This window comes from Mucor velutinosus (assembly GCF_035048745.1).
Source record: "Mucor velutinosus strain NIH1002 chromosome Unknown tig00000041, whole genome shotgun sequence".
In the NCBI taxonomy this organism is placed as follows: domain Eukaryota; kingdom Fungi; phylum Mucoromycota; class Mucoromycetes; order Mucorales; family Mucoraceae; genus Mucor; species Mucor velutinosus.
In genome coordinates, this window is record NW_027041905.1 from 2,761,203 (window position 1) to 2,774,280 (window position 13,078).

The following is a 13,078-nucleotide window of genomic DNA, read 5'->3' on the forward strand; positions in this document are numbered from 1 at the left end:
GATGTATTCATCACCTACCAAAACCCGACAGTAGTTTTTTAAGTTATGGCCACGATTGTTGTCTCCAGTATAGTTTTGCTCGCTTGTATGTAAACCTCAAGACGCTTTGTGGCAGATATAACCCCATGGCACCTTGCCAAGTTTGGCTTTGATTGACACTGTGTAAAACTCCGGTTTGAAATTTTAGCCTTCTGTTGGCAGTTGATTCCAAGAAGCATAATGGTCATTGGTGATTAAGTAAAATTGTACAAATTCCTGAATCAAGTACATAGGATTGAATAAAAATAGGAGGCCAGGCGAACCCCTTGATTGCATTGGTTACCGTTATGCTACCGAGGCCCTTTTGTTACCAGGCAGAATTTTAAAATTGACTCGATACATCAATTTAAACTGATTCCATTCTCTTGAGCAATTGAATTACAGTTTTGTAGCACAGAATGCTAATGATTAGCCTTTCATATCTGAATGTGGCAAACTGTGAATTATGTACAAACTGAACATGTTAAACAAAAGTAGCATTTGGGAGTACTACGTATGTTTCTATACGGATTCCAATTCTTTGACATGGTAACCAAGACAAGATGATGATGACTAACAATTTTATCGTTTTCAAGCTCATTCTGCTACATCAGTAGCTCATGCTTGTACAAGATCCAAGTGCTGTTCATGATGAAGTAGCAATAAGTCAGTCTTTTCTGCTTCTGATCCTAGCGCAAGTTAAACATCCCACCTGAAGGGTAATGAAGCGAATGATAAAAAAAAAAGGTTTAGGGCGCTGATGAAAATAGATATATGACGCACTGCAATGGCTGTTAATGCAAAGAAGGTGATGAAATAAAGAGAAGCAATGTAAACTTGCCAGACTAAAGATGCATGCCTGACACCAGAAAATTGATAATTTCTTAAAAGAAAAACCATCCTAGACTACAGACACCAGATTTCATAGGATTGGCAAAAATGAGACGTAAGAGAATCGAACTCTTGACCTTCAGATTTGGAATCTGACGCTCTACCAATTGAGCCAACATCCCTTGGTTGTTGATTTTACCATTTAAAACAAGACTACATACTAATAACAACATTTTGAAATTTTAAAATCGCGTTTCTCTTCAACGTACGGCTTGAAATCTACAGTTAAAGGTTGCTCTGGGCTACTAAAGCTTTATTTCTATGGACAGAATGCGCTAAATCTTGCTGAGCTTTAGCGATAGGCACAACCACACAACGTAAAAAAAAAAATATATACCGTATGCTGAAAAGAAACATTATAATAAAAGAAAGAAAAGAACATTACGCATCAAATTTTGCATGAATCAGCTTTAACAAAAATAATACGCCTTTTATTTAGATTAGAAGCTGCATAGGCTGCAGAACTGCCCTTCCAGAAGATATCCGCTACCAATATCTTCAACCAAACAAAACCAAACCCATTGTGGAATTTGAGGCTTTATAGACTAGAACTCACGAAAAAAAAAGAATAAAAAAACAATAGAGTCAACTTGATAAAGGTATGTTTTATTATCAAACTGACAGGCGTCAAGTAAACTGAAGTATCTCTACTGACCAGGTAGATGATCCTTCTTATATACTATAACAATGGATAAAAGTTCTATTAATTAGATTGACAGATAAGTCAACTCAGATCAACTAATGTCTAATCATGCTAAAAGACAACTCCAGCAAGCTAATCATGATTTAGCTTTGCCTGGATGAATAATTAGACTCTTATCCGAAGTACCCTGATCTATCCTTTCTATAAGGATAATTAATATCGATCTAGTAGCATGTATCCGATAGGTACAGTCTTCTTAGTCTATATCAATAGTACATATCTGAGTGTATATCGCTAAGCATACATCTTTAGCATGTATCTTCTGGATATATGGCATGTCTATAGCATATCGTATGCATGTCCATAGCATGTCTCATATATAGTACAAGTCTGTAGTACATAAAGTATCTGTAGCTAGTATCACGGATATAAGCATGTGTCTTATAGCGTGGATCATGAAGTGCACATCTGAAGCAACAAGCTCATATTGCATTAATCTTGGTGTCTATCCAGATATGGTAAACATCCGTAGTCAATGTCGGAATACAAGTATAAGTCTATAGCGCCATCCATGTCCGTGGTGCCATCTATAGCAGCCTAAATCTTATATAGTATGAATCTTATAGTACTAGCGTATCTGAAGTCCATATCTTCTTATAGTATAAATCGATATCGTACATCTAATCCAGCGTACATACAGTTTATATCTAAATCTGGTAACTGGATGAACTGTCGGAATGCAGATCAGAGTGGATGTATTCCACATAACCCATCAAGAATAACGTAAGCCTTATAGACGCTTGTAACCTTTCCAGCACAACAGCAGCTCATGGAACTGAATGTTGGGAGTCAATCTTAACCGATGTATGTTTGGCAAGGCATACGGCATTGGGATTATACTTGGTACCTAGTATACTGCAGCAGCTATATAACTTTCCTTACATACTGCAGTGAACTTATTTAAAGAATATCCCTCGCATAAAACCGTGTGATAGATGCCAGATCCAGTAATTGCACCTTATCTTACTTTTGAATAAAGGATTTAAATTTTATCAATATTTGAATATATTTTTATTACAAACACAAAATTATAATACATGACATCAAGCGGAAATCAACTAGCTGCAGACCTTCGTTGCTTCAACCTCTTAGCCAATCAAATTGCTTGAAAACTCCGCTGAACTAAAAAAAATTTTGCGAGGGTTTCCCCCTGTTTTGATGTGAGGCAAAATTTTAAGCTCCGCATATAGCAGTATAGCAGATGCTATCATCAAATTTCCCCCAGGTGCTAGAGCATGCCTTACTTACACCACCTAGCTTTTAAATTCTGGCATTGAGACTCTCAATCATCACTAAAGTAAGTAGCGATAACCAAGTGGAGGCGGCCTATCTACCTCCTAGCCTCGGATAAAGTCTTGTTGAGCTTCAGGGATAGGCACATCCACACAACGTAAAAAAAAAGGTATGCTTCATTCAAAGAAACATAATAATAATAAAAGAAAATAAAAACAAGAACATACTACTATAGGAGTATAGCAGTACGTAGGCAAAAAAAGGGATACTCACACAAAGTGAGTACTCAAAAGAAAAGTATAACAAGTACAACATCAGAGACGTTCAAAACAGCTCGTTGTTGTTGCAACAAAAATGCATACATGGGCAACGCGCATGGTAGTAATAGTCGGTTGTAAAGCAACATGATGACACAAATACGCACAACTGCAAAAGCAACAGTGGTATTATAAGTTTGCAATACAACGTAATGACTAATGTTGTTTCATGTAAAGCCACAGAGGAAGCACCACCAACAAAAGAAAAAGAAGAAGAAAAAACCGCAACAAGGCAAGCATCAGGAATGCATTATCACGAGGAAGGAAGCAATGATATAAGCGTTCAAAGAAGTTTTATATCATTGCGACCAGAAAAAAGAAGATACTTACCACATACCACCACCGTAGATAGGCCAGAGGATACGCAATTACCAGATATAGATCAGAGAACGAGCATGCACCACCAAAGATAGTAGACCAAGAAATACCAAATTAGCAGCAGCAGCAGCAACAACACCAGCACCATAGTCAAAACGAAGGACGCATGCCACCAGCAGAGACCAGACAAAGACCAAAGAAGCAACCGCCAGACATGATAGACCAAAGACGCAGGCAGCAGAGATAGCAGAAAAGTAATGGCAGCAGCACCCACGTCAAACAGGCAAAAAATTATTAAAACCTAATAAACAATTTCGATTAGTACTAATTCTACGTCTTTCAGTGCTCGTTATCGAATGGTACCTACTATATCCTACTTGAAAGAAGCAGTATCAAGTTCTTCTAACAGTACATGACCGTGTTATCAGAAGCTAGAGTGTTATTTTCAACCAAAAGGGTTCCAAAACCAATATGGTTTGACACTAACGCGTTTTGCAAAAAGGAGAAAAAACGGGAGGTATGGAAGAATGAGAGGGCACCCTATCCGACGTCACAACCTGTAGATTTAGTCTCAGTCTTATACCGTAGTAGCCGTAATTGCGTCAATTCAATTTCAAATTGTGCAGTGGTATATTCGTGTTCAAACTTGACTTGATCTCACATCCTTTAAACGTTTTTGCTAAATTTGACTATAAAAAATCTCGTTGTCATACCCAACTTTCTATTACGTTTCTAGGGGACTAAAAAAGTCGCATCGATTGGCGCTGATTACTTTCAGCTTTTAGACCAAAAATAATGAGCAATTTCCAAAAATATGAAAATAGGTTTTCTGTGAATATGTCAAAGTTTAGCATATGAAAGCCTCATAGAAAGAATTTCCGATGCTGCATTTTATCTTTATGATCAATTTGATCTAATATATATTATAGGAAAAGTTTTCACTTTTGACGTGAAAAATGCGATCGTTTGATTTTCAAGAATGTTCCCTTGCTAATACTCATGGAAAAACGATGGTTTTCATGAATTTGCAACGACCCAAAAAAATTGAGATAAAGCATCAGGAAGTAAAGCGCGGCCAAGAGGAGGCGTGTGGTGCTATTCCAAGCGCTAAAAAAGCTTTGTGGCATGAGTTGTTTGTGCTTAGAAATGGCTAGATTTGGACAGAATTTGGCCGAAAATAAAATGTAGTAAGTTGCGTTGCCAAACTAGTGAGTAGGTTACTGTTTTGTCTGACGAACCAAATGTTATGCATTGTAAGAAATTTACTTTCTAAGTAGTAGGCGCTGTTATTCCAATTCCAAGGCTCAGATTATGCTTTTTGAGATACTCGATGATTTTCGTCGTATTAAAGTAATTTTAAGCTTGGGCATCAGTTATACTATGGAAACTTGAATCTTACGTCTTGCTCGGATTGAACAAAATGCTCATTAGGCCATTAAGTCTCTTTTAATGGTCGTCCGCAACAAAGTTTCCATATATAAGCCTAAAACAAGGCTTGAAGTCTGTCCACGATGCTGGACACCCATAATTAAGGGTAAATGGCTGATACTTGACATGCTGAGCCTGTGTCAGTGTGGCATACAGGCATGCAGCTTAAGTTACATGCAATTTCCTTTAAGCCACTTTTAAAGTGTAGTAACATAGATGATGTTTATCGTATCACATCACATCTATGTTTACAAGTCTAGTCCATTGTGATTTATCAGAAATAAAATATTTATAAAATGAGTATGAAGTTAATCAGGTAAAGAATTTCGTTTGTTACATTGGAAATAAGAGGGTTTATATACTATTCGAATTGAGGGATTTGATGTGAGGATAAGGTACTAGATGGGTTGATTTGGGTGATAGGATAATAGATTGGATTTATTATCCTGAACATGCCATGATACGGATCGTAACTGAATCCTATTTCGTGTCAAAGTTTATGATTTGATGTGGTCTGTGCTTGAACTGATTGTTTCTACGCGTTTGGAGATCCGGTTTAGAAATGATACATCGCATTGTATGTGGTGTACGGATGCCTTGGAAACTACTATAGATTCAATTTCCCTTATGCCAAGATGTCGAGATTCGCCTACACTGCATGAAGAATATCGACTTCTTAGGTGGTCTCTCAACAGGCTATACCAACAGTCAGTAAGATCCAAGTGGCCTGCTCTTTATATACCATCTCAACGTGGTAGTCATTGACCAGGGACCTACCATATTATTTATGCTATTAAGGCTCCAAGTAATAAAGAAGCTCCTTGCTTTCTTTTTAGATACAGTTGACAGCTGATTGTTATTATCGACGCTATTATTACGAATTCATTATGTTTGCTCTATAAAATGAGGCTTCGTTAGGATACTTATTACGATGCATTCTTTCAAAAATGGTGTTTTCCATAGCAAAAATACGTTTTTCTTTAATAACAACAGAATAGAAGCGTTCATAAAGCGCTCAAGTCCATAAAATAAATCTAGAACGTATGTTGACTAATGTTGGTGCGCAACAGAATATTTATATGCGTCACTACTATAGCAAAAAAATAGCGTTTGAGCGATTAATTTTGGATGATTTGTCTTTGTAATGAAATAGCCACCCAAACGCAACATGATTGAAAACCGAAATTCATCAAATAGCACTCATTCAAATTTACGCTATTTGGATCTATTAATAAAAGCGCTCAAATGTACATCAACAACCATTTAAACATACTAAAGTAAAGATGCACGCTTATATCGCACATCGTGTGAATGCATCACTCCTGATCATCACAGTGTATTCAACACTACGGCCCAACTGATGTTCTCACAGAACATCGATGCGCTCTTTTGGGAACATCGATGTTCTCATGAGCACATTGATGTTCTCATTTGAGAAGGTGTAGTTTTCCACATGAATAAAATGGTTTTAATAGCTAAACTATAATATTGTAGGCAACAGAGAGACTTTTATTATCTGTAAGATTCATAAAATTACTAAACGTATTATATATTGCACGAGAAAATGGCAATTTAAAATTACCTAATAACTACTTATTAAAGTAAAAGAATATATTTCATTAAGATATTCGAGTAGTTTAGTGGGAAGAACGTCAGATCCACAACCGATAGGTTGTGGGTTCGACCCCGTTAGGAGCATTCTTTTTTTTCAAATTTCTGAAAATCGATGTGCTCATATAAGAATATGGATGTGCTCACATGGGAACATTTCGGATGTTCTCATAAGAACATCGGCCGACTTATAATAGATCTTTAGGAACGCCGATGTTCTCATATGAGAGCATTTTTCACATTTCGGGAACATCGATGTGCTCATTTGAGAACATCAAATAGATTCTCATATGAGCGCATCAATGTTCTCATGAGAACATCAGTTGGGCCGTAGTGCAATCACACCCATGATTGTCGTAATAAGAGATGTTATCTTTATCCAAATAGAATCAAATCAATAACAAGCATATTCAAATAAGACAACTATGCCCTGCTGCCATAGTTGCACAATATCCCAGATAAAGGGTTCCTTACTTCAATAACAAACATCACACTTTAAACCATTAAATCATACTACAGTGCGCGAAAAAAACGTTCCAGTGTTTTGCCAAATTGCACTTATAGCCAGCTTTCTCTGCAAATATCAAAGCTACTGGGGCTTGCTTAGTTTCATAAATAGCCTAAGTAGTTGGCTATCAGATGATATATTATGCACTTTATTCACGTAATTAGAAAAAGAATGGTAACCACATGAAAAGTGAAAAGTCGAATTTATTAAATTATATAAAAAAGCTCAATATTTAGTTGGACCACCTTTACTCTTGATAACCGCTTTGATTCGGCGTGGCATGCTGCCTATGTATTCAAGACAGTCTTCTTTTGTGAGTTTATACCATTCCTGTTCAATTCTGTCTTCTAGCTCAGAAAGGCTGGTGGCCCTAGTAGGGTACTTGTTCAAACGACGTTTTAGTTGATGCCAGACATGTTCAATGAGGTTTAGGTCAGGGCTTTGGGGAGGGCCAATCAAGGACACTTTGCACAGAGAATCCGTGATGCGTAAACTATTTTTTAATGGGACCAGAAGTATGTGGTCTTGCGTTATCTTGCTGGAATCTAAACGTTTTCTTGTCCAGCCCATAGTACTCGATAGCGTCTAGCAAAGATGAGTCCAGAATTTCAGCATAAACTTCTGAGTTAACAGTTCCTTCGGTAATGGTGGAGCCATAGCTGGGTCCCTCCGCTGTTATCATGCCCCAGAAAACAACGCCACCACCATCTCCCTGAACTTGAGCCTCAGTTTGATGAGACATCAACTCAGTGGGCCTGTCAGTCCAGTAGAAAGATTCGCCGTCAGATCCCCACATGTTGACCCTGGTTTCATCGAAAAATCCCCATTTACGCCAATCGTCCGCAGTCAAATGTCGATGTCTCTTGGCCCACACAAGACGCTTTTTTCCGGTTCTCCGCAGACACGAAATTGGTCTTTATCTTTCTTTTAGCCTTGAACCCTTTGCGCTTGAGTATATACTGTATATTCCTCAAAGTCATCTGAACTCCCATATGAGCAAGGTAGCACTGCACACCCTTGGGGCTGTCTAAATTACCACTGCGGAGATTCCTCTCAATGTAGTTCATATTCTGCGTAGTGATTTTGCTGCGTCTTCCGGGTTTGGCATGTTTTGAATGACCAAGAAACTTCTTCCTATAGCGAGAAAGTACACTGACGGACAAATCTGGGAAGATTTTTTGAATGGCACGGAGGGAACAACCTTGGTTGAAAAGAGCGTTGACAGATCCTTGAACCTCCTGAGGAATGGGACGTGTCATGTTAAAAAAAAAGTGATGAAGTAAAGATGGTAAAATATAATAAGGGAAAAGACCAAAATCTCAGGCTTCTTTATACTTTTTTAAGCATTCCTCGGATAACTAACATTTTAAACATAACTGATATAAAAAATTACGGCTCTCGGATTATTTTCGTGGAATGTATACAAACAATAAGGTCATCAAGCGATATTTCCAATTTTACAAAATCGAAATTTTTTACTTCACGTCAGTTGCACTAGCTCAATATCTACTGTATCAATCATTTTAGTAGCTCATTTTGTGGCCAAAAACCCAAGCTTTCGTAGTCTTACTTTAGTTTTCAAACTGGAAAAAATTGACAGAGCTGTAAGTGTAAAACTACGAATTGGCAAAACACTGGAACGTTTTTTTCGCGCACTGTATGACGATAGCTCACCCAAGCCCATCAAGGTTACTCAAATCAATTCTTATGGCTAGTGCTCTTGCATTGATTACCGCTTTAAATCAAACATCAACAACATTTGCCAGATATCGCAATAGCAGAACCTATTGCTCTCTATCATCACTAATCCTACAAGCTAGTTGCAAATGTATAAATACTCTTCTTTTTTTTTTACTCAATTCCAGGATCTTCAGTTCATTTTATACACAAATAAAATACAGTTGATTTCTATTGTATTTCACTATTGCTTTTTCTTTTTGTGTAATCTATTCAAACCTGATTTCACTGCAGTTAGGTAGAAGATAGCAAACCACGATGAAAAAATTGAAACATATATGTTGGAAACCAATAATGTACATTGCATGTTCGGCGGGACATTTCATACAGGGAGAATCCTGTGTCTAGTATACTGCTATGTAGTACAAGATTCGAAGCTGTATAATGTCATTGACGCTCGAGCTTTTACATCACAGTAATCCACATTTCAAGTTACAGATCTGGTTTTTGCAATGCAGAAAATTCCAGTCGCTATAAAGCACTGTGATTTACCTACTTGTTCAGCAGCACAGCCTACTATACCATATTTTTAGGTCAAATTTTGTTCCAATGTAGCCATTTTTCAACTCAAATAACTCATGCCACGAAGCGTTTTGGACGCTTGGAATAGAACCAAACGACTCCCCTAGGTTGCGCTTTACTTCCTAATGCTTTATTTCAAAATTTTTTGGGTCATTGCAAATTCATGAGAATCATCGTTTTTTCATGAGTATTAGCAAGGGAAAATTTTTGAAAATCAAACGATCGCGTTTTTCACCCCAGAAATGAAGACTTTTTCTATGATACATATGAGATCAAATTGATCGCAAATACGGGATGCAGCACTGGAAACTCTTTCTATGAGATTTTCCTATGTGAAATCTCGACATTTTGGCAAAAACCATGTTTTCATACTTTTGCAAACTGCTCATTATTTTCGGTCTGAAAGCTAAATATAATGAGCACCACTCGGTGCAGCTTCTTTAGTTCTGTAAAGTTATATCAGAGAGCTGGGTGTGATAACGACAGTTTTCATAGTCAAATCTAGCAAAAACGTTTGAAAGATGTGAGATCAAGTCAGGTTTGAACACGAAAATACCCACTACACAACTCCATATTAAATTGCCGCAATTAGGGCTGCCGCGGCAAAAGACTGCGACCAAATCTACTGGTCGTGACGTTGGATAGGGTGCCCTCTCATTCTTCCATACCTCCCGTTTTTTCTCCTTTTTGCAAAACGCGTTAGTGTCAAACCATATTGGTTTTGGAACCCTTTTGGTTGAAAATAACACTCTAGCTTCTGATAACACGGTCATGTACTGTTAGAAGAACTTGATACTGCTTCTTTCAAGTAGGATATAGTAGGTACCATTCGATAACGAGCACTGAAAGACGTAGAATTAGTACTAATCGAAATTGTTTATTAGGTTTTAATAATTTTTTGCCTGTTTGACGTGGGTGCTGCTGCCATTACTTTTCTGCTATCTCTGCTGCCTGCGTCTTTGGTCTATCATGTCTGGCGGTTGCTTCTTTGGTCTTTGTCTGGTCTCTGCTGGTGGCATGCGTCCTTCGTTTTGACTATGGTGCTGGTGTTGTTGCTGCTGCTGCTGCTAATTTGGTATTTCTTGGTCTACTATCTTTGGTGGTGCATGCTCGTTCTCTGATCTATATCTGGTAATTGCGTATCCTCTGGCCTATCTACGGTGGTGGTATGTGGTAAGTATCTTCTTTTTTCTGGTCGCAATGATATAAAACTTCTTTGAACGCTTATATCATTGCTTCCTTCCTCGTGATAATGCATTCCTGATGCTTGCCTTGTTGCGGTTTTTTCTTCTTCTTTTTCTTTTGTTGGTGGTGCTTCCTCTGTGGCTTTACATGAAACAACATTAGTCATTACGTTGTATTGCAAACTTATAATACCACTGTTGCTTTTGCAGTTGTGCGTATTTGTGTCATCATGTTGCTTTACAACCGACTATTACTACCATGCGCGTTGCCCATGTATGCATTTTTGTTGCAACAACAACGAGCTGTTTTGAACGTCTCTGATGTTGTACTTGTTATACTTTTCTTTTGAGTACTCACTTTGTGTGAGTATCCCTTTTTTTGCCTACGTACTGCTATACTCCTATAGTAGTATGTTCTTGTTTTTATTTTCTTTTATTATTATTATGTTTCTTTGAATGAAGCATACCTTTTTTTTTACGTTGTGTGGATGTGCCTATCCCTGAAGCTCAACAAGACTTTATCCGAGGCTAGGAGGTAGATAGGCCGCCTCCACTTGGTTATCGCTACTTACTTTAGTGATGATTGAGAGTCTCAATGCCAGAATTTAAAAGCTAGGTGGTGTAAGTAAGGCATGCTCTAGCACCTGGGGGAAATTTGATGATAGCATCTGCTATACTGCTATATGCGGAGCTTAAAATTTTGCCTCACATCAAAACAGGGGGAAACCCTCGCAAAATTTTTTTTAGTTCAGCGGAGTTTTCAAGCAATTTGATTGGCTAAGAGGTTGAAGCAACGAAGGTCTGCAGCTAGTTGATTTCCGCTTGATGTCATGTATTATAATTTTGTGTTTGTAATAAAAATATATTCAAATATTGATAAAATTTAAATCCTTTATTCAAAAGTAAGATAAGGTGCAATTACTGGATCTGGCATCTATCACACGGTTTTATGCGAGGGATATTCTTTAAATAAGTTCACTGCAGTATGTAAGGAAAGTTATATAGCTGCTGCAGTATACTAGGTACCAAGTATAATCCCAATGCCGTATGCCTTGCCAAACATACATCGGTTAAGATTGACTCCCAACATTCAGTTCCATGAGCTGCTGTTGTGCTGGAAAGGTTACAAGCGTCTATAAGGCTTACGTTATTCTTGATGGGTTATGTGGAATACATCCACTCTGATCTGCATTCCGACAGTTCATCCAGTTACCAGATTTAGATATAAACTGTATGTACGCTGGATTAGATGTACGATATCGATTTATACTATAAGAAGATATGGACTTCAGATACGCTAGTACTATAAGATTCATACTATATAAGATTTAGGCTGCTATAGATGGCACCACGGACATGGATGGCGCTATAGACTTATACTTGTATTCCGACATTGACTACGGATGTTTACCATATCTGGATAGACACCAAGATTAATGCAATATGAGCTTGTTGCTTCAGATGTGCACTTCATGATCCACGCTATAAGACACATGCTTATATCCGTGATACTAGCTACAGATACTTTATGTACTACAGACTTGTACTATATATGAGACATGCTATGGACATGCATACGATATGCTATAGACATGCCATATATCCAGAAGATACATGCTAAAGATGTATGCTTAGCGATATACACTCAGATATGTACTATTGATATAGACTAAGAAGACTGTACCTATCGGATACATGCTACTAGATCGATATTAATTATCCTTATAGAAAGGATAGATCAGGGTACTTCGGATAAGAGTCTAATTATTCATCCAGGCAAAGCTAAATCATGATTAGCTTGCTGGAGTTGTCTTTTAGCATGATTAGACATTAGTTGATCTGAGTTGACTTATCTGTCAATCTAATTAATAGAACTTTTATCCATTGTTATAGTATATAAGAAGGATCATCTACCTGGTCAGTAGAGATACTTCAGTTTACTTGACGCCTGTCAGTTTGATAATAAAACATACCTTTATCAAGTTGACTCTATTGTTTTTTTATTCTTTTTTTTTCGTGAGTTCTAGTCTATAAAGCCTCAAATTCCACAATGGGTTTGGTTTTGTTTGGTTGAAGATATTGGTAGCGGATATCTTCTGGAAGGGCAGTTCTGCAGCCTATGCAGCTTCTAATCTAAATAAAAGGCGTATTATTTTTGTTAAAGCTGATTCATGCAAAATTTGATGCGTAATGTTCTTTTCTTTCTTTTATTATAATGTTTCTTTTCAGCATACGGTATATATTTTTTTTTTTACGTTGTGTGGTTGTGCCTATCGCTAAAGCTCAGCAAGATTTAGCGCATTCTGTCCATAGAAATAAAGCTTTAGTAGCCCAGAGCAACCTTTAACTGTAGATTTCAAGCCGTACGTTGAAGAGAAACGCGATTTTAAAATTTCAAAATGTTGTTATTAGTATGTAGTCTTGTTTTAAATGGTAAAATCAACAACCAAGGGATGTTGGCTCAATTGGTAGAGCGTCAGATTCCAAATCTGAAGGTCAAGAGTTCGATTCTCTTACGTCTCATTTTTGCCAATCCTATGAAATCTGGTGTCTGTAGTCTAGGATGGTTTTTCTTTTAAGAAATTATCAATTTTCTGGTGTCAGGCAT

The 13,078-nt window shown here is 37.4% G+C and overlaps 2 protein-coding genes and 2 non-coding genes across 4 annotated transcripts; 1 reads left to right on the top strand and 3 right to left on the bottom strand.

The window, feature by feature from the left end:
* Nucleotides 1-958: 958 nt before the first annotated feature.
* ATC70_001094 lies at nt 959-1,031 on the bottom strand. The gene has a single exon. It is a non-coding gene; the product is annotated as a tRNA-Trp (tRNA).
* A 6,489-nt stretch (nt 1,032-7,520) lies between these two features.
* Nucleotides 7,521-7,823, bottom strand: ATC70_001095 (uncharacterized protein; the record flags this gene model as incomplete). Its single annotated transcript, XM_064820498.1, has 1 exon — nt 7,521-7,823. The coding sequence occupies one exon, from the start codon at nt 7,821-7,823 to the stop codon at nt 7,521-7,523; it is 303 nt and encodes a 100-aa protein (XP_064684418.1).
* A 31-nt stretch (nt 7,824-7,854) lies between these two features.
* ATC70_001096 (uncharacterized protein) lies at nt 7,855-8,286 on the bottom strand (the record flags this gene model as incomplete). Its single annotated transcript, XM_064820499.1, has 1 exon — nt 7,855-8,286. The coding sequence occupies one exon, from the start codon at nt 8,284-8,286 to the stop codon at nt 7,855-7,857; it is 432 nt and encodes a 143-aa protein (XP_064684419.1).
* Nucleotides 8,287-12,920: 4,634 nt separating this feature from the next.
* Nucleotides 12,921-12,993, top strand: ATC70_001097. The gene has a single exon. It is a non-coding gene; the product is annotated as a tRNA-Trp (tRNA).
* The last annotated feature ends 85 nt before the right edge of the window (nt 12,994-13,078 follow it).